At 38.1% G+C, this 21,270-nt stretch overlaps 1 protein-coding gene across 1 annotated transcript in view; it reads right to left on the bottom strand.

Annotated features, from left to right (window-relative positions):
• ccdc88c (coiled-coil domain containing 88C) overlaps nt 1-21,270 on the bottom strand; it is a 56,294-nt gene that overhangs the window by 15,433 nt on the left and 19,591 nt on the right. The window contains exons 4-21 of the mRNA XM_058750087.1: nt 20,188-20,257; nt 16,937-16,995; nt 15,563-15,646; nt 15,334-15,474; nt 15,027-15,214; nt 14,752-14,833; nt 14,471-14,629; nt 13,997-14,143; nt 13,390-13,534; nt 10,598-10,779; nt 10,370-10,507; nt 9,203-10,273; nt 6,299-6,426; nt 4,042-4,183; nt 3,731-3,916; nt 3,453-3,614; nt 2,383-2,660; nt 1-109 (exon numbers count right to left, since the gene is read on the bottom strand). The exon at nt 1-109 is cut by the window's left edge and continues 35 nt beyond it. Coding sequence (XP_058606070.1) covers nt 1-109; nt 2,383-2,660; nt 3,453-3,614; nt 3,731-3,916; nt 4,042-4,183; nt 6,299-6,426; nt 9,203-10,273; nt 10,370-10,507; nt 10,598-10,779; nt 13,390-13,534; nt 13,997-14,143; nt 14,471-14,629; nt 14,752-14,833; nt 15,027-15,214; nt 15,334-15,474; nt 15,563-15,646; nt 16,937-16,995; nt 20,188-20,257 — 3,471 coding nt within the window. The remainder of the gene's footprint in view (nt 110-2,382; nt 2,661-3,452; nt 3,615-3,730; nt 3,917-4,041; nt 4,184-6,298; nt 6,427-9,202; nt 10,274-10,369; nt 10,508-10,597; nt 10,780-13,389; nt 13,535-13,996; nt 14,144-14,470; nt 14,630-14,751; nt 14,834-15,026; nt 15,215-15,333; nt 15,475-15,562; nt 15,647-16,936; nt 16,996-20,187; nt 20,258-21,270) is intronic.

Raw genomic sequence — 21,270 nt, 5'->3', positions numbered from 1 at the left:
CAGGATAAGAGTGTTCTTGTGAATTTCCTCTCCCAGACTTTCCCTGTCCCTGTGTAGAGATGCCTCGAGCGCCTCCATAGCGTCCTTCTGCTTCAGGAGAACCGTGTATCTGTTCAACACAAACACACACATACAGTGATTCGAACTAAACTTTTCTCTAAAACACATTCAAGTCAAATGATTCAGGAGCACAAGGAAACACATTCAGATTAAAATTTGTGCAGAGTAGAATTTCCCTTCTGATCTTCCAGGAAGTGAAAGAAGATGCTATATTTAATTTGATGTCACTGTCAATGAAAATGAGGCTGACCAGCAGAACAGCCAACAAAACACTGAAAATGTCTTTCCAAATAATTGCTAGTGAAAAAACCCCAAAACATTTTAACAACTAGACATGGCCTAGGACTTCAAGAAGACAGCGTGACCAATATATTGTACGTCTATCCATCACAGCCTCATTTTCATTTCCGTCAAATTAAAGATGGCATCTATCTTGACAAACGTCCATTGGGGGGGGTTACATTCACAATTCCCTAGGGGGTTATGATGGAACTGACAATGCCAAATTAAATAATGTATTAAAAAACAAAAATATATATTAATATATTTTAAATTATAAGATTTTTTTTTTTTTTTAAATGACTGGACATTTTTAAAATAAATAAAACTAATTATTAAGTAAATCATTCAAACACATTAAACCAAACATTTTGATAATATAAAGATAAAAATAAAAAAACAATAAATTTGTTTTGACACTGACACACTAAGACAGTTTCCAAAATGCATTATTATTTTTATTATTATACTTTGACAACTTTAATGTGCATGTGTGATGGGCCAAGTTTTTTTTTTTTTTTTTTACTTTTGAACCAGAAAAAGTGCCTCAGACTTATTCTGTTTATTTCCCATCACTTCTCCAAATTCTATTTCTTCATGACAGTTTTAATTATTTGTGGAGATGTTACATTATTTATTGAAAGGTTAACATGACTTAAAATCATAGGGGGTATTTCAAATAAATAATTCAAGCCACATGGGTTTCAGCTGACAAAAAAAGCTTGGGAACCTGTTTCATATTCCAACACTCATCCAAAAACAGTTGTGTTGTAAATGGATGATGGTAATTTACATAAATAAAGTAATTAGGAAATTGAGTGTGTGACATGTGGAGTGCTGGACAAGGACACTGAGGCTGGCGGACATTACAGCTGATCGGGGCCCTGACAGCCATCTGCTGAACCCCTCAGCTGAGGCCCCCAGAGACACCCTACTGCATTATTCATGAGGTAGAGATAAAAGAGCCAAGGGGAGACTACAAAACTACATTAAGCCAAACAGAACCATGTTTTTCCTGTCTCTAACAAAAAGACACAACTTTCCACATTGCACCATGGAAAAATGAGTGTGACAGGCACGCGTGAGAGGATTAGTGTGTATTAGAGCAGGTTGTGCTGATTAATGTCTAATGTGTGCGGATAAAAATAAGGGACATTTTCCACTGTGGCCCACCAGATTCCCAGTGGGGTTGTTTCTTTAGCAACACCACTGAAATCCAAACATTCAAAAACTACACTGCAGAACAAGTTGGGCCTTAATGCCTAAAAATGTTACCAAAAAAACATTTGCAATTTTGCATATAGTTAAAAATAATGCTAATCCGGAAGCATCTACTTACAGCAAAAACTATTTTTACCAGAACTAAACACTGACTGTTCCTTGCTAGTAAAGTGATAGTTCCCAAAAATGAACATTCTATCATTAAATTTTTATTTTTGGGTGAACTATCCTTTTAAATGTCCTCCATCTCTCAACGTCTCTGTCACTGTCAGCGGTCCTAATGGTATGAGGGTCATTGTGGCGTCTCCGCTTAGACCAGACGCAGTTCATTACTCTATTGTTACCCAACCTCCTTAGGCAGACTGAAAGATATACAAGCTGCCACCTATGGAGGGGTCAATAACTCAACAAAGGTCACCAACTGTGTTACCTACTACAGAAAATAAGGCTAAATATGAAGGATTCTTATTGGATAGGGTCATTATTCATTTTGGCAATGCCAACTGATAATGGCATACTTCTTAAAGGCATAGTTCACCCAAATTCTGTCATTAATAACCCTAATATCATTCCAAATCCGCAAGACCTTCGTTCATCTTCAGAACACAAATTAAGGTATTTTTGATGAAAACGATATGAGGGTGAGTAATAATTTTTGGGTGAACTATCCCTTTTAGAGTAGTAGGTGATATACAATACATTGTATGCAGTAAGCTAGTTTTCCATTTCACATATAGGTATAATGGGATCATTTTTTGAAGTAGAGCTGGATGGCAGATGAATGCATATTTAAAGGACTGATTGAGTTGGAAAGGAACTGACTTGCTCTCCAGTGTGCGTTGTTCTTGCTCCAGAGCTCTATGGTTGCCCTTCAGTTCTGCGTGTCGAGTCATGAGCTGCTCATACTCAGTTGCTTGCCTTTCGTGCACAGCAAGGAGGCGCTCATGGTCCTGCGTGACCCGGTCGCGGGCCGCACACGCCTCCTCGCGCTGTTTCTGAAGAGACTCGGCCTCTGACTCCAGAGTTTGCAGCTGGGCCTGTAAAGCTCCGTACTGAGCCATGAGAGATGAGCTCTGGGATCTTAGTGTCGAATTTTCTACCTGAACACAACATAAAAGTCAGAATTGGACATTTATTGATTCTGTTTTGTATATTTTAAGCTTTCATAATCTCACATTAAATATAAATAAAATAAATAAATAAATAAAAACAAAGATTATATATGGTAAAAAGGTATTTAACTATTTAATTCTTCCTCTAGTTTTAGATAAAATCAAATCAAAATAAAACAGAGGTTATTTAACTCTTCCTCTTTTTTCCGATAAAATAAAAAGGTTATTTAACTATTCGTCTACTCTCCGACAAAACTAAACAAAACAAAAAAATCTTTTTTTATTCCTTGTAGTCAAGAAATTCATAGTGGTTTGGAATGACATGACTGAGTAACTAACTATTTTATTTTTGGGTAAACAATCCCTTTAGACTTGAAAAGCAACTGCCTTTCTTGCTGTATGGGTCAGAGGTGAACAGTTGAACATGCTGTTCTCATTCTGGAAACGTCAGTCCTCCTCAACAGCATCACACCTGCCATTTATTTAGTCCTTAAGGTCACAAAATTGCTTTCTCGTGTCACTAAAGACCCTTACACAACCAAAAAAAAACAGAAGAGGCTTGCTCACCTGTTCTTATGGTATTTGTGCCCCTTCTAAGCAGTGGCAGTGTTTCTATATCTGACTATGTCAGATATTTTTGGAGATCAAAAAGTACTGATCAGCTGTACAATCTCAAGAGGCTTAATGGACGTTTGTTAGAGGCTATGTTAATTTTCAAACAACTACTAGAAGGCATATATTAGAGAAGTAAGACATGGTGAAAATACAATGTTTTCGTACCTGCAGTTTAGCAGTCTCTTTATGAAGAGAGGTGTTGTGCTCTTGTAAGGACGCTGCCTGTTTCTGCAGAGCTAGTGTTTGTGCGTTGAGCTGTGCATTCTGGGAACCTAACTGCTTCAGCTGCTCCTTCAGAAGATTTTTCTCTGTCTGCAGGGCAGAATTCTGGGGAGGTCACAGTTGGATAATGTTAATAGACAAACAAACTAGTGAGCATTCAAAGTCTTCAAGTTTAATGTAAAGAAAAATCCACAAGGCTGAACGTAAATATGCTGTCTTACATTCTTCTCAACATCGATTAGTCGGTCCTTCTGCTTGAGCAGTTCGGCTGTGGTCTCCCTATGCTCAGTCTCCCACTTCTCTTTATTTGGGCTCGATCTATCCTGCCCCAACGACTGCTGGGAGATCTCAGAGTGAGCCGCCTCTTCCTCTTGCCTTTGCTTGAGGGCCTCCAGGTTCTTTTTCACCTGGTGAGGACGGATCAGAAGAAAATTGGGTCTGACATAAGACGTAACAATTCAGAGACCTCCTTTCGCTTTCTTCGTTTTGACAAGTACATGCATGTTTGTAGTTTGAGAAAGCGTGAACATACAGAGCTGAGATCAGTGCGAAGTTGCTGGTTTAAGCTGCTGCTCTCTTCCAGCCGAGACTCCAGGCTCTGGATCTTCTCCTCTCTCAGCTCCAGAGTCTTCTTAAGTGCTGACTCAATCTTTGTCTCCAGGATCTTATATTTACTGAAGGGTGAGAAAGTGAAATGTCAGTATATTACAATGTTCAACCTGCGTGAGCATCAGAATCTGATAAATCAAATACAAGTCGTCATCAATCATTACATCAGCCATAACAATAAACAGTTTTTTTCCCCATGACCCTTGTTTCAGATATATAACAAACTCTAAACAAAGAATTAAAATGAAATAAACATATACCATTATAAATTATTGTGTGAAAATGGGTAACATGAATTTATACACATATTATGACTGTCCCTTAGTTGTGGCATAGTCCTCTAATGAAGCTTTTTCTATCAAGGTCACATCTAATTAAGCTGTAATCTTGTATAGATATGACAAACATAAAAATATTGAACTGTGTATCTTTAGAATACATTAAAAGGCTAATAAAACTAGCTTTAGTAAGACAAAGTAGTAGGTCATTTAAAAAAACAAAAACATTTAAAATGCCATTTCCACCATAGAACAAATGCTGATTTGAGATCTGAGTGAAATTTTATTTTTTTGAAATAATGAAAAAGAGAATTTTCACTGTTGGATAATATCAGCAGACATAGTGATATCATAAACCATAATATCATAAACTAGTGAGTATTTTAAGGAAGCTTTTAAGAAAAGGGCTGAAAATGTCCATAGTATTATTTATATACTATTATAGTATTTTAAATTGGCCTTTAATTGTATTTTCAGTTTTCATTTTATGTTTTATTAATTTTGTTATAAGATTTTGTCACTTTTGTTACTTTTTGTTTTTTGTTGTCAGTCATTTTAGTATTCAACTTCAACTTTTCATTTTAAGTTTTTTTTCCCATCTAATACTGTATTTATATTTTATTTTATTTCAGCTTACAACAAACCAATTATAATAGTTTTAGGCCCGGTTTCACAGACAGGGCTTAGACTAAGCCAGGATTAGGCCATAGTTCAATTAGGACATTTAAGTAATTTTTATTAACATGCCTTAGAAAAAAAAAACATTATTGGTATGCATCTTGAGACAAAACAAAGGCACTGATATGTTTTAAGATCAGACAGTGCAAGTTTATTTCAGTTGAAACTGCTCAGAATTACATTTTAGTCTGGAACTAGTCTTAAGCCTTGTCTGTGAAACCGGGGGTTAGTTAACAATATCAACACTGCAATAGCTATAATAATAGAAACATGCATGCACACACAAACACACACAGACACTCTTGGATGGATTACTAAGCACAGTGGAATGTGACTGTTAGTAGTAAAAGTCTTCAAACGTTAAGTGATTAGCAACAGCTAGCATTTTATGACACTATTAGCTGGTGAGAAATGTTTCAGCACACATTCAGTCACGTTTGTTTCTTTTGATCTAACTTACAAATACATGTCACTTGTCACACTCACCACAATAAAGGGTTAGAGGTGGGGGAGAGAGGGAGTGAGTCTGCTTACTTATCGTGAATACTTCACTACTGATCCCTCTACAGGGAACATTCCAGTGAAAACTAATCAAACTGGAGTCAGGCTTGTTATTACTTCATACTGTGGCCTCAATATGAAAGAAATGATTATAAACACACCACTACACACAGCAAACCTCCTTCTGACCACAATAATGTAAAGAGCTTAGAACACTGCAACACACTATAGTAAAGATAGCATGCACTTTGACTCAGATTATAAGGCAATGAACAGTGTTGGGGAAACACTACTTTTAAAAAAAAATTACATTATTGCATAACTCTCCTAATAAAACTTATTTATTAGGTAGTATGTTAGTTTTACATTACTTTCTCACTTTTTGTTTACAGTGTACATTCAAAATGTAATGTGTTACTTTATCCTCACTTATAAAAAATGGTCCTAATGTATGCATGTTACTCATGACTCATGATTAAATGTTAATTAATCCCAACACTTTCTGCAAGAGGAAAACAGACAGAGTGGAGACAAGTTGATGGTGTTCAGTATTTGAGACAGAAACAAATACATCTACATCTTTAGCAACACCTCACCTGCTACACCTTTCAGAGGGCAGCGTTCACATAAACCAAACAAGACACTTTATATGATCTTATAACACTTTGTACTTACAAACTAGCAATGAACTATAAACCTGATAAAATAACAAATCTCACTCACTTGTCTTCACAGCTGTGTTCTTCCTGTAAGAGTTTCTCTCGGTTCAAGCCGATCTTCTCCAGCTCGTGGCTCAGCTTCTCCAGTTCATTACACTGTTGCTGTACCCTCAGTTTCTCGTTCACCAGCTCCTGCTCGAAAAATATGACCAAATGTTTCATCAAAATATTTACACACACACACACACAAACAAACACATGTTAGTTTAAAATATTAAGGTTATGATCTGGCTCTGTGGCTTTAGTATATTTTAATTTTCTTGTATTTTTTATTTAAATTGTTTTAATTCATTTTGGAATAGTTATCCTCTTTGCTAAAGCTTTTTCTGGCACAAAAATAAACAATAAAAAAAAACAATTCAAGAGTGTGTACACAGTGTTAATGTCTAAAGTGTCATATGTTACAAAAGTATAAGTAACACTATAGTCTAATCTAAATGGTTAACTCAAAAGACATAAATACAACAAGGTATTGTATTTTATGAAGATTAGACTCAAAAAAAAAAAAATTAAATTAAATTAAAACATAACCAACTCTTTATTATCTTTATTACTACATTCAGTATTATGGAAAAGAACCATCGTGACAGAAATTAAAAGCAATAATTTGAGACCAGAAATGCATCACATAACTGTACGAGTAAATAATAATAATAATAATAATGACTATGCACCCGTTTGTAAGGAAGGTTGTAAATGAACTAATTTCTCTGCCCAAAGCTGTCACGTCACGTGACAAAAGAACGAACGAACGACTCGAACCCGAAGACTCGAAACAGGTGAACTAATTCCAGTACAGAACCTATAGGATATTGCGCATGCGCGACTGAACGAATCACTCCCTGAGACGACTCGTTCTTCCCGAGTCACATTAAAGATTCGTTCAAAATGAACGAATCGTTCAAGAACGACCCATCACTAGTGTGCAATTATTTTCAGGGAAACGCACGGCGAACGTAGTTCCAGACAGCTCTTGTCATATCACACCAAATAATAATTTTGGGTGAAAAGCGCAGTTTGTCCTGTAAACTATATAAAAAGAAAAACAGCTGTTAAATTCAAATCTGCGTTCACTGGCTGGCACAGAGCCAGAGACACACGCTTTTAAAGCACTGCGCATTATAACCAATCACATACAATTCTGTTGAGCTTATGAATGCAATGACCAATCAGAAGCGTTCAGATGAGTCATCGCCGACGCGCCGCTATTTCGTCACCGCGCGCGCTCGCTGACTGAATTCTCTCCTCAGAAACAACAAAGTGAAGATGTACGAATGTAAGTAAGATATTAATTAATTTCATAGTGTATTATTTTCATGGAGTTTTTGAGAGTGCTTGAACCCGCTGGACTGAAGTGAAAATGTTCTTTAATGTTCTTTGCTCTTTTTGTACAATGAAAGTGTTATGTGCTAATTAGTAACTTACAATGTTTTAATTAAATCCACATAAAATACAAAGTCAGTCGTATTATATGTTTATGGTATTTTTATGCAAAGATAATATTACACTATTAGGCTACTTTGCCTATTGCCCATTATAGATCAACTAACAATCTATAAAGGTGCAAAATGCATTTACTTACACATATTTGAGAATCGAGATGTTTCATGATATATTTTGGGAATATTTCGAATAAAAAAATTATAATATATAAGCCTATATCAGTTATACAGTGGTATTGTGGCTGCTGTGTGTCATATGACAAGCATGAGTCCCCCCACTCTTCACTCGTGCCCCCTCAAAAATGATGCCCCTGACATACAAAAAAATTATGTGTCAAAATAAATGAAACATGATGACATATTAATTTTGGTTGAAATTGTTATAGATTACTTCTAGAGATTGCAATGATACATGACATGGTCAAAAATGACTGAATGAATAATACTTAAAGTAGGTTAGGATGAATTTTAAAATTGTGCCCCCTAAAAGCACAAGTGGTCCCTGTCTGGCCCCCCCCAGTTACTATGGTCTAGAACCGCCCCTGTCTCTCTCTCTCTCATAACTTAGTTATTAACTGCATTAATCTGTTATCAACGACTCAAGCCTCCGTTACTAGGTTTAAAATGACATTTAGGAATTAGCAACAGAGGCGTTGGATGAGATGCGGAAGAAATAATCCTACTCACAATAGCGATTTAAGTAGAAATACTGGACGAATGCCTTGAAATATATAATCTGATCGATGTCTTGACGTGTAGCAACCGTAGTATAAGCGGAATAACTGACTTCGGTGCGTTGAATTATTAAAAAAAATAATGCACACCCGAGGTGTAACGGCCACGACGCAAATTCAACGGCCCGTCGTCAATTATTCCTTACATAGAAATCTATACAGCATACACATGTATAGATGTAAAAACAAACTTTTATTTTGGATGTGATTAATCATGATTAATCAATTTGACAGCCCTACTTTTTAAATACAAATACATTTTTTTATTTTAAATAATGATTCATTTTTACTTGATGGTTACACCACTTGACATTTTAAAGTCATTTAATTTAAACTTTTCTTGAAAATAATATTTTTTTTCAAAACCATATGAATACAAAGAACTTGGTACACTTCAAGTAAAATTTTTGAAAAATTTTGGTATCATTTTAGTATAGGGACCAATTCTAACTATTAACTAGTTGCTTATTAGCATGCCTATTATTAACATGTTGGCTGTTTATTAGTACTTATACAGCACCTATTCTGCATACCATACTCTACATCCCTAATCCTACCCAATACCTGAACTTAACAACTAGCTATACTAACTATAAATAAGCAGCAAATTAGGAGGTTATTTATTATGTTAATAGCGAGAATTGGACCTTAAAATAAAATGTGGCCAAGATTCCTTTTTTTTCCCTTATGGACAATCTTATATGTAACTGACTCGCTCTAAATGTGTCATACCTCTCTTAGTGTGGCCAGAGTCTTCTTATCAATGGTGGCCTGTTTTTGCAGGTCTTTGTTCTCTCTCTCCAGCTCTTTAAGTCTCCCTGCAGCCTCTTTAAGGCGGCCCAGCTCTTTATTGAGAGCCGTGCTTTCTTTCTCCATGCTGGCCAGCCTGAGGCAGTTCTCATCCAGCGCTGTCTCCTTCACCTCCAACTGCTGCTTCAACCTACGCGTCTCCTTCTCCAGCTGCTTCTTCTCCTTCTCCACCTGGCCCAATTCCTGCTCTATTCCTCTCTTCTCTTTCTCCACTGCTTCTGCCCATGACACCGTCTGCCTCAACCCCTCTAACTCTCGCCGCAGATCTTTCATCTCCGCCTCATTCTGCTTCAGCTCACCCTCTAGACCCTGAATCTTGGTGGCACTGTTGTCCAGGGTCTGCTGGAGCCGTTGGTTTTCCTGGCTCAGACTGCTGCAGTTTTTCTCCAGTCTTTCGCTTCTCTTGGCCTGGGAGCGGAGCTCCTCCAGCGTGCGGCACATCTCCTCGTGTTCCCGCTCTAGTTCGGCATGTTCCTGCTGTAGTTGAGCCAGGCGAGCGGCAGCCGGCCGCAGGGTCTCCAAGGCACGTCGCTGCTCTAGGTTCTCCTCCTCGAGTTGCTGGTGATCCTTCTCCAGAACAGCCAAGCGCAGGCTGGCATTCTGCGCCGTGTCAGCCAGCTTCTTCAGCCGGCGATTGTCTTGTTCCAGAGTAGCGTTCTCACGCTCCAGGGCCTCGGCGCGTTCACTGCCAATCTTCAAGGAGGCAGCTTCCCTCTGTAGCTGTTCTCGGACTCGCTCCAAACGTGTTACCTCCCTTTCAAACTCCTCACAGTGCTCTCCTCGTTCACGAAGAGAGTCAAGCTCTTTAGTCGCCTGCCGTTTCTCAGACTCCAGGCGAGCCAGTTTACTGCCTGTTTCAGAGATGGTCTGGTGGAGAACACGGTTTTCTGTCTCCACCTCCCTCACACGAGCCTCGCTGTTCACCTGAGCACGTTTCCTGAGGGAGTTCACAGCCTGGGTCAGGTGCTCTTTCTCCTGTTCCAACTCTGAGATCTAATAGGCCACACACACACACATACAAAACATTTATGAATGAATAATTTATATAATGTTCTGATCATCATGGTTTTTCTTTCTTTAAATGTTCACCTGTCTGTCTTTATCTGCCTGGATTGTCTCTAGAGTTTTTTCCAGTCTCTGTTTGTCCTTTAGCAGGTCCTCTCCAAGGTTCTCCATGTCCTGAGTTGTCTGTTTCTCCTGGTCCAACTGGGACTGCAGACGCTCCAACTAAAACACACAACACAAAAGAGATCTCATCAGCATTCAATATTCTGGCACTCAGTTAACATTCAAAGGAAATGCAGAAATTTGATGTACCTTCTTGCTGAGGCTCTGATTCTCTTTTTCCAGTTCCAGTGCGTGCAGCTGACCTTCTTCCATGTTAATGGAGGCCTCTCTCAACTCCTGGATGGTGCTCTGAAGACATTGGTTCTCCTTCTCCAGCTTCAACAGTCGGCTGGATGCTGTCTCGTTCAGCTCAAACACAAATGACTTACGGGCTGTAGTAGTGGATGACCAAAAAACAATGTAGCTCTTTATTACATATTGACCAGATTAGATGAGGGGCATCAACCAAAGATTGTGCCTTTTTACTAGAAGTACACCAGCTCCAAGATCTACCAATAATTTATTATAATTGAAAATAGATAAATAATGGTATATTATGGTTAGATGTTAAATCCCTTGTTGTTAACATAGTATGAGATTTTGAACCCCCTTGTAAGTTATTAAATTAGCTATTAGCAAACCTTTTGTACTGTTCAGATCTCAAAAACAGGTTCTTTATATTATCAACTATAAATTTAACTATAAATATTTATCAACTATAATCTTTATATTGTTTCTTAAAGGGGACATCGGATGCAAAATGCACTTTTTCATGGTGTTTGAACTTAAATGTGTCATGGCAGTGTGTGTACACAACCACCCTATATTGATAAAAATCCACGCAGTGCTTTTTTTTTTTTTTTTTTAATCCCCACAAATCGTAACCACTTTTTCAGAGCAAGCCGTTCACAGATTCAGGGGAAATTGATCTCAGTTTGCCCAGGCCCCTCCCATGACTGTTGACGGACACTGCCGGTTTAGTACAGACATGCCCTGAGTAAGCTGTAAACAGTCTGCCATTGCTTTGTTTTGTACATCTGGAGCAGATGTAAACAAGAATGTCTCCTAAGCGATTGAGGTGTTTTGTTGTTGGATGTAATAATGAACATAGCAGAATCACATCCAAAATAAAAGTTCTTGTTTACATTATATATGTATGTGTACTGTGTATATTTATTATGTATATATATATATATATATATAAATACACACACATACAGTATATATTTTGAAAATATTTACATGTATATACAGTACATTTATACATTTATATTTGATATTATATATAAATATTTTTAATATATAAACAACATTTTTCTTAAATATATACATGCATGTGTTTGTATTCATATATACATAATAAATATATACAGTATACACATATTATGTAAACAAAAACTTTTATTTTGGATGTGATTAATCGCGATTAATCGTTTGACAGCATTAATAAAATGTTGTTCTTGAAAGATGGATCGGTACCAACTGTTCATGATAGCTTCATCATCAGAAGCAGCGAGTGTACGTTTTTACTTATGAATATTTGCAAATCACCTTTCCTAATAATGTGCTAGTTAGCAAGTTCCATGACGAATGCGGCTACAATTAACAGTCCCACACCATGTCTACACTGGATGTGAGCGGCACAGAGCAACAAAATACTGTAGAACTCATTATAATCAGTGATGCTGTCTACACTGAATGCGGCGTGACAGGCAAATCCCGACAGTAAACTGCTGCCTCATTCTATTCATGACACACTGACACAAAGTTCAAATGATTTGCAATGGTTGCTTTGTCCACTACACTACATTAAGGTTGCCTTTGTAGAAGGTTTGTAAAGGTGATTGTTAATGACTAATAAGTAATTTACAAATGTATTTTAAATCGTTTTTGGGCAGTTATAACTCCATGAATAAGAATGGTGACTTTAGCAAGAACAGGAGAGAAGGGCGGGGTGAGCAGTATCTCATTATCATTTAAAGGGACATGCACTGAAACTGTCACTGCGAACAGAGCGGTTTTTGACAAGGTAAAAAAGGTGTTGTTTTATACTACCACTGAGAAATTTTAACCAAAGTATGTTATTTTATAGACTTTATGAAGACCCTAAATAACCATACCATCTTGTGGAAAATGGGCATCTGATGTCCCCTTTAATACGTTGCATATATTGTATTGTATTTATGTAGTTAGTATTTATACTCATTTGAGATTTGAGCAGTCTGAGAGGCAAATATCCAGCAGGCAGATGCTGAGTCACCTGTGCATTACCATCGAAACAATATGTATACACACCTAATGGCTTACAAACAGCCTGAGGCTAGAGATATTTCAGGAACCATTTTTTTTTTCCCAAGTCAACATCTCCCATGTGTGCCTGCTTAATGTTTTTAGAAACTTCACGTTCAAAAGCTCTATTAATAGCAAATGTGGGGAAGTCGTGGCCTAATGGTTAGAGAGTCGGACTCATAATCCAAAGGTTGCGAGTTCGAGTCGGCAGGAATTGTGAATGTACAGCTCTCTCTCCACCCTCAATACCACGACTGAGGTGCCCTTGAGCAAGGCACCAAACCCCCAACCCCCACCGGGCGCCGCAGGATAAATGGCTGCCCACTGCTCCGGGTGTGTGTTCACGGTGTGTGTTCACTGCTGTGTGTGTGCACTTTGGATGGGTAAAATGCAGAGCACAAATTCAGAGTATGGGTCACCATACTTGGCTGTATGTCACGTCACTTTCACTTTTCTTTCACTTTCAAATGAGCATTTGTTCACTTTGCATGAACAAAACGGCAACATTCTCTGTTGGCAATATATTTACATTGGGATGGGTTCTTAAACAAGCAACAAACAGAAAATAGGCCATCAGCACATGACCTAAATTTCACTCTTTATGCTGTGTTTTCTAAACCAGTCTGTGTTGGGTTAGCATTAAAAACACAAATTCTAAGTTCTCAGAAGGTTTTAAACTGAGCTTCTGTGTGAAAGCGCTGTAGTGGACTCACCCTCATTGACCTCATTGTTCTTGGCCAATTGCTCCAGTTCCCAGCCAAGGTGAGCCGACTCATTCATGCTTTGCTTCTGAGAGATCTCCAGCAACATGTTCTCCTCCAGCAACTCCTCTAGACGTTTCTTATCACTGTCCCTGTCCTAAACCACATACAACACAGGAAAAATGATATACTTAGTGCTGGAAAAGAGTACTCATTCTGAGACTCAATGTGTTTTCTCAAACGATTCAGCTTCAAAAAAAAAATTTTTGGAAAAGGTTTGGTATGGTTGTTAGTCAATGTGAACAGGCTTTAAACTAAAATAAGTCAGCAATATGACATTACACAATGCATGTTTCCACCCACAGTTGAAGTAACAATGGCATTCTTGTGGTCAACTCCAAAGAAGCCTAAAGTATCAAGTATCAAAGTTACCACATACTTTGGAAACGAATCAACTAGGTCTACAGCATGCTTTATTGCTCCTACATTACAAAACAATAAGATGTATCAAGGATTGTTTCGTAATCACATTGTGAATCAGAACCAATTTAAATTGTAAGGTGCATAGAGATAAATTTTCTCAACACAGATGCATTACATAATTTCCCTTAACACTTACAATTTCCATATCGTGTAATTTGGAGCGCAGCTGGAGGTTCTCTTTCTCAAGTTCGTGTAGTTTGTCACAGCGCCCCCTGGCCCCAGCAAGCTGCTCCTCCAGCATGGACTTTGTCTCCAGCAGGGTCATATTGTCCTCTCTTAGCTCCTGTGCACAAAAGAGAGACGAGAGAGAAAAATTAAGAGATGGACAAAAAGAAAAGATCAAAAGGGATAGAGAGGATGACGACAGCAGACTGAGAGAGTCAGGGGGCTGTCAGTGACAGCTCAGGGCCTCAGCGGACACCTGAGGCTTTATATCTGAGAAATAAAAGCAGCAGGAGCCCTCAGCATGCAGCTGTGCATCAGTCACTTTACAAAGAAACCAACCCTTCTGATTTTTTCCAGGTAATGACAGAGATGTTCGGCTCTGTTTTTTATACAATGCTGAAGTCATTAAAATGTTAAAATGTAATATAGGTTGGTGAGTGGTTACCTCTATGCGTGTCTTGTAAAAATGGACATCGTTTAGCTTCTCTTTGAAGCGAGCCAGTTCGGTTTCCAAGCGATCCACTTTTCCAGCACGTTCCCTCAGAGCATCCACCTCATCACGGTACACCCGCACCGAACGTGCCTCTGCCAACAACTGCATGTTCTACTCACACACAAATACAACAGATGACTAATTGTTTGCTAAAGCTTCAGTAAAGTGTTTCCCGGTTTGAGTCAACCATGTGAAGTGTGAATGTAAGAAAACAAAGTGTCTTGATGTGATACCTCCTGCTTGAGTTTCTGGATCTCTGCATCCAGGCGCTCAATCTCGTTCTTGGCATCTATCAACTGCTCGGTCTTCTCTTCTCTGTAGAGAGCAAATACACAGGAGTAAACCCTTACAACACTGATAGGCTGCACTAGTGGACGACCATAGCCAAGGCCAATTATGGGCATCGGCTGAAAAGTTTTTCTGTTTGGCCGCTAAGTGTCAATGAAATTAGAAACTTGAATAAAAACAAGGTAAAACAAAAAGAAATAACTGTACAGAACACACTTACAACTCTTGGCGGGAGCGCCGGAGTTTAGACTTTGTGTCAGCCAGCTCCACAGCTAAATGTTGACGATCTTCTTTAGACAGTAGGGTGACGGGGGATAGAGATGTGTGCTCAGGGCTGGGAAAGCCCAAGAGACTGGATGGCTGCTGGGACTGAAGATAGTCCCTCTCCTGAGTCAGCTCTATGATCAGCTAAGGACACAAAACAGACCTGTCAGGAACTAATCAGTGATGATCAATGTCTTGAGGAAGTTTAGTACAACTTCCTAATAAATAGATGATTGTCATTGCTGTTGTTAAGATCAGCTTACTTCAGCAGATTCATCTCGCTCGTCTAAGAGTTTGCGTAGGTGAAAGGCCATGGTCCGAGACAGAGGGTCCAACTGCTCAGCTGGGATCTCCTCGACCTCCATCCACTGCAGGTCCAGGACATTCTCCTGGTTGTGAGTTACCTGCAATAAAAGGGATTTGCACCTCAAATACATGCTCTATTTATGATATACATAAGAAGATATTGGCTGAAAAATCAGGGAAGCTCACTTCTTGAATGTGCGTCACGATGGCGGCCTGTGTTTCAATGTCAAGCAGCTTGATCTTCTCAATCACTTCTTCTTTACGATCACACTGTTGAGAGAAATGAAGAGAGTGAGGAAAAACAGAAGGGATGGAAAGAGAAGGGGAAAGGGATGAGGAGAGGATGGGAAAGGGAAAAAGAAAGGGGAAGAGGATGAGAAAGAGGAAGGAGAAGTGAAGGGAATGGGAAGAGGACGGGGAAAGATCCGGAAAAGGAAGATGAATGAATTGAAAAAGTAGGAGGAAGAAAGAAGGGAAAGTATAGAAAAGGGGAAAGTTGAAGGAACAGAAAAGCAAAGAGGAAGGGATCAGAAATCAGAAAAGGAAGAGGAAATAATTGAAAAGGGAAGATGAAGAAAGTAAGGAAAGGGAAAGATGAGAAAGAAGAGGAAAGGAAAAGTATGGAAAAAGGGAAAGTTGAAGGAACAGAAAAGCAAAGAGGAAGAGCAAGGGAAATTGAAAGGGAAGAGAAAAGGAAATGGGAGGAGAACGAAAAGGGGAAATGAAAAGGGAAGAGGAAGGAACCGGAAAGGGAAGGAGGATGAAGATGAGGAAAAGAAAGGAAAAAGGAAAGGATGGAAAAGGGAAAGGTGAAGGAACAGAAAAGGGAAGAGGAAGCAGAAGGGGGAGAGGAAATGGGAAATTGTAAGAGAAGAGATAAAGATAGGAAAAGGAAAGGACGAGTAAAGATAAGGAGAGAAGAGCTACCGTCTAAGACTACCATAGATGTTGTTTATGAAATCAACATTGCCCATGAATTCATTAGTATGCCTTAAGGGTGATTAGTCAAATAATCTGCTGGTTCAGATGAAAGAGTGGGAATTAAGTCAGAGACTGAGCCCCTCTTTGAATAAAAGAATGCAGGAGATACTTTCAAACAGGATAAAGACTTGAGTTGTGTGCCTCGTGACTGGAATACTGTGAGAGGAAGTTATGGTGCAGGATTAGACCAGCTCAAAGAAACTCTGAACAGAAAGCAAATCAGCAGGCAAATGTTACGCTGTGAAGTTTAAGGCTCTAAATCAATGTGAGCTGTTTATTATCTATTCACAGAACAAGAAAAACCAGCTAGAGGGGGCTAAAAGTGTAAAAGTAGGAAGAAATAGGCCTGCGCAGAACAGACATGAGGAACAATCCTCAGGAAAAGGAGGAGACAGAAAAACATCTTAGCAAATCCAACCCAATAATCAGTGCTGACTTCTCTGAGACATATCTGGATGAAAGCTTTATTTTGTAGCATAATGAGCGTGTGTTCATTTTTCTCTGGAAAAGCAGAGGCATGCCCGGGCATGGTGATCATATTCCTACATTGGTCTTAAAATGTGGGTTCAATCAGTTTACCTGAACAGCACAGCCAAGTACCAGCAACAACAGTCTCTTCACCTCCTCCATGCTTTTACCTGAGGGAATGAAATGGTTAGAAATCACAAGAACTGAAAGCAAGATACTATAAATAATACAACAGAAATGAAAGAAATAAACATTAATTTTAGCTAAAAAGAGGAAGTTGACACGAAAACTTTAGCCTCGTTAAGCCATAATGATTTTTTTTTTTAAATTAAATAATCTGTTATGGTCCCACATTCCTAAACAAAAACCCTGTTTACATATTGATTTCAGTATTGCTATTGTTAGCTAAATAGAATATTGCTCATGTTAATGGAAATAAAGCAAATAAAATAAATTTAAAAAATCTAAAATTTACTTGAACTTAAAAATGAAAATTATAAATGTCTTGGCAACTAAAATATTTTAAAACACTAATAAAATAATATTTTAATATTTTATAATAAAAGGTTAATAAAAGGTTAAATACAAAGGTTTAAGTACTTAAATACCAGTGACATGTATTAAACTCAAAATGTGGGAATCAATCCAACCCTTAATGCTTAATGATAGTTTACAGTTGTAACAATCTTATTAGTTATGGTATGTTTACCATGGTATAAGAGAATTATATAAAAGAAGCCTTTTTTTCAGTCAAACCTCACAGCTAAAAGGTCTGCCATCACTGTTTAAATATCGCTCTAGCAGTTTGAATATTAACAAAATATTCAATTTCACCTGAGCCTTACACCTTGAAAAGAGGATGTGAGAGAGATATTCTCTTTCTTCAACCATTAAATTAAACAAACATTCACATGCAGTCAGTGTATTCTTACCATTTAAATCTGAGGAGACACACCAACTCTTTCACAATTACACAAACCCTTGGAGATAAAGTTATTTTTAATTACTTTTTTGAAGCTTGTCTGTGTGTTGGCGAGTTTGTTTGCATCTGGCAGTCTTAGACTAATAAATACTCTGGAGAGAATGGATTGGGTGTGGGGGTGCCATTGCCATAGCGACCGTTTGTTGTTCAAAGCCACCCCACCCTACAGCGTACCCCCTTTACACACACAGCAGAGGAGGAGCCGTGGGGAAAACACTCTATTGTCCATTACAAGTGAAGCTTAATGCAAAAACGCAAACATCAGAAAGCTAAACGTTTCACAGGTAACACAAGATAAGAAACACATACACCAGCACACACAAAACCCATCCTGAAAGCCTTACTGACTTCTGTGAAGGGGAAATATATTCATAATATAGCCAGTTTTTCCTGACAACATCACTTCCTAGCATTTCATGTCCTGAATGTGGTCACAAGTAGCCCATTGAACAAATATGTGCTGACGTAAACTAATACAGCACCCAGGAGAAACATGGAATCTCAGACTGTTTTGACAAGGGTTAATTTTGCATTTGTAAATGCGTTATAACGCATCAACCATGAGCAGAGAAGGAAATCTTGTCTATGCACATTTATAAATGTCAACCTGCAGATCAGAATCACACCTCAATATAACAAAGGCCTGTTATGCGTCTCTCTTGTCGACAGTCTACTACTGTACCATGTGTATTTTGTAGTAGACGTGCAGAAGTGATCAGGTGTCAGGTCACCTAATATGAAAGCAATTTAAATGCAAACCGTACAGTAAAAATAGAAGTTTAGTATAACTGTCACATTTTAAACAAGTAGTGATATCTAAACAACTAACACTCCACCATTCTGAAATTTATCAGCTAACAACATTGTCAAATTTAGTGTGTTAAATTCAGCATTTTTTCCACATCTCATTTCATATCTTTAATTTGACATTTTATTACTTGATTCTGATAGCAAGCATTCCAGCATTCTACACAGTCAATTTATTTGTATAATGATTAAAAAAAACTATATAACTGACAATAGCTCCAGACATGATTTCCGACATAGCTGTTCTCTACTGTCAACAGCAGGATCCAAAGTCAGCGCTCAGGCTTGGGCTTGGTCCCAAAAAGCTTCCTCCGGCCTTTCTCGTTTCCTCCTGCCATTACAAGGTCCACAACACGTGTTTCCTTCCCTGAACCCTGCCCGCGCACCCCGTATCAGAAGGTGAGAGGGTGTTTATGAAGGCTGGAGTGTGTGTGTGTGAGGAGGTTTGTTCAACAGGGCGTACGTTTTGCTTTGGGGCACAATTAAACGTGGTAGTAGGTGATTATAGTGACTACAGTGAAGATACAGCAACTGACACAAATAGAAAGAAAATTTAAGTATGTTGAAATTGGGGTGATTCTACAGAATGAGAGTTGTCATATACATTAGGGCTGGGCGATATATCGAACACGATATTTATGCGCATCTAGTCAGTAAAGCCGGGTCCATGATTAGCGCTAAATCTCCATCACCTGTTTCAAATAGAGCACCATTTAATATCACGTTCATTATCGCAGATGAATCGCCTTCGATAATGAACGCGATATTGCGTAGTATATCGTGTTCGATATATCGCCCAGCCCTAAATACATGTGTGTAAAAAATTAGCAATGATGAGAATCAATGAATAGCTGATGCTAACTTTTATTATACATTAATACAAACATTCTCTAATCAAAAACCCAGTAGGTTTATTACATTTTTTTTCTCTTTCCCCTTCTTTTTTTCCAATTTCTTCTTGCACATTTTGATGAAAACGAATTATATGAAAGTAAAATTATTTTCTCATGACATTCTGTCTCCAGGTTATGAATCAACCCTGTTGCGATCATATTTCCCCCTTTTAAAACAGTGAACTATTTAATAAATAAAAAAGCATTTTTGTCAAAGGCATCATCACCTTTTCAACGAACAAACACTTCAAGGAGTTAAAGTATCCCTTTATCCCTTTATTATGTCTTGTTAGGTTTTTTTAATGGAATAATCTTAAAATGTCAACCCTGTTACCATGATTTTGTTAGTAAAGAATTGAAAAATGGATTTTGTAGAAACACCAGCAATAAATTTTTATTTTTTTTTATCTTATAGGCCTAATTTAACTATAAAACCATCAACCCTGTTACCATCGATTCTGTTAGCTTTATAAAGGTATACAGTACAGTATGTAACCTAACATGTATTCCAGTTTTATTTTTTATATATATATTTTTTAACAAATAAAATAAGATGGCACAGTGCATTTTCTTATCACATAATATGTCTGAAATAATTTAAAAGTTCACTTAAAATTCACTGGAAAGACACCTGTTTTGTAGAATGATCTTGTGGCTTATTTCAAATATATGAGCAATACCTGATAATGGGTCCTTGGCGATGGCCAACACATTGGGCAAGTTCATGAGGATGAGCTGCTGAAGATGCTCCTGAGAAAAAACAGAAAACATGCTCACTTTAAACAGGCAGACCACTGTGATGGTACCCTAAACATTTGACCTGTGTAAAAAGACAACAGTGAGTGGCAAAGGAGGCATGGTTCAAGATGGCAGCCAGCCCAGGAGATGGACGGGTGTCAACATTTGGGGCGAGGACCTAAAACAGGGTCACTGGTAACGTGGGAACAGGAAACTCCTACTTACAAACAGACAGGCAGGAAATCAAACTGGAAATGGGAAACATTAGCGGTCCTAGACAAGGCATGTCTTGGGTGGGGAACATCAAATTCCAGCATACGGGCGAAATATGAGCTTGGCAGTATTTTAAAAAAAAAGTGCCCTCCAGAATTGATGGCATAAATGCCTAGATATGCAGGACTGCACGTATGCCCATCTACAAATGGACTTGACTTCAGGCACAATGGCCTCCAGGGTAACTAAGCTCAGCAAAGTACACAAAGGACAAGACCATACAGGTCCAATTGACCAAACCCTTCATTCCAAAACACACTTAGATAAGAGCACTGAAATCACTGACAGAATTACATACCTGATTATTTATTGTTTCTGTGCAACTGACAAGAAACTATTTTTCAGAATCATTTCTGAAAGCTTTCCCACAGATCATGAGGGCAATCCATATATGTATATAAGCTTTTTTCACACAAAACATTACATTTTATTTTACATATTACATTACTTGTATATTACATACATTTTCCTACTATTCCATAATGACTAAAAATAGTCCAAGTTTTAAAAACACATATAGAGTCCATTTTTTCTTTCCATTCCATTGTGGTTCTTCTGGCTGTTTTTGAACGGAAAACATCTTGCATAAACCAGCCTGATTATACAGACTATACAGCCCACTAACTATTCAATCTGCAAAATATGTAGTTCTGCACATCCCCAGGTTCAACAAACTGAAGCAATGCTGGAAGCAAATGGACTCACACTCTCACCCAAATGCATGGCTACACAGCTAATGAGAAAGTGTGCTA

Source organism: Onychostoma macrolepis, chromosome 17, assembly GCF_012432095.1.
Source record: "Onychostoma macrolepis isolate SWU-2019 chromosome 17, ASM1243209v1, whole genome shotgun sequence".
NCBI classification, from domain to species: domain Eukaryota; kingdom Metazoa; phylum Chordata; class Actinopteri; order Cypriniformes; family Cyprinidae; genus Onychostoma; species Onychostoma macrolepis.
Note: the sequence above shows the minus strand (reverse complement) of the source record. Positions and strands in the feature narration are given on the sequence as shown.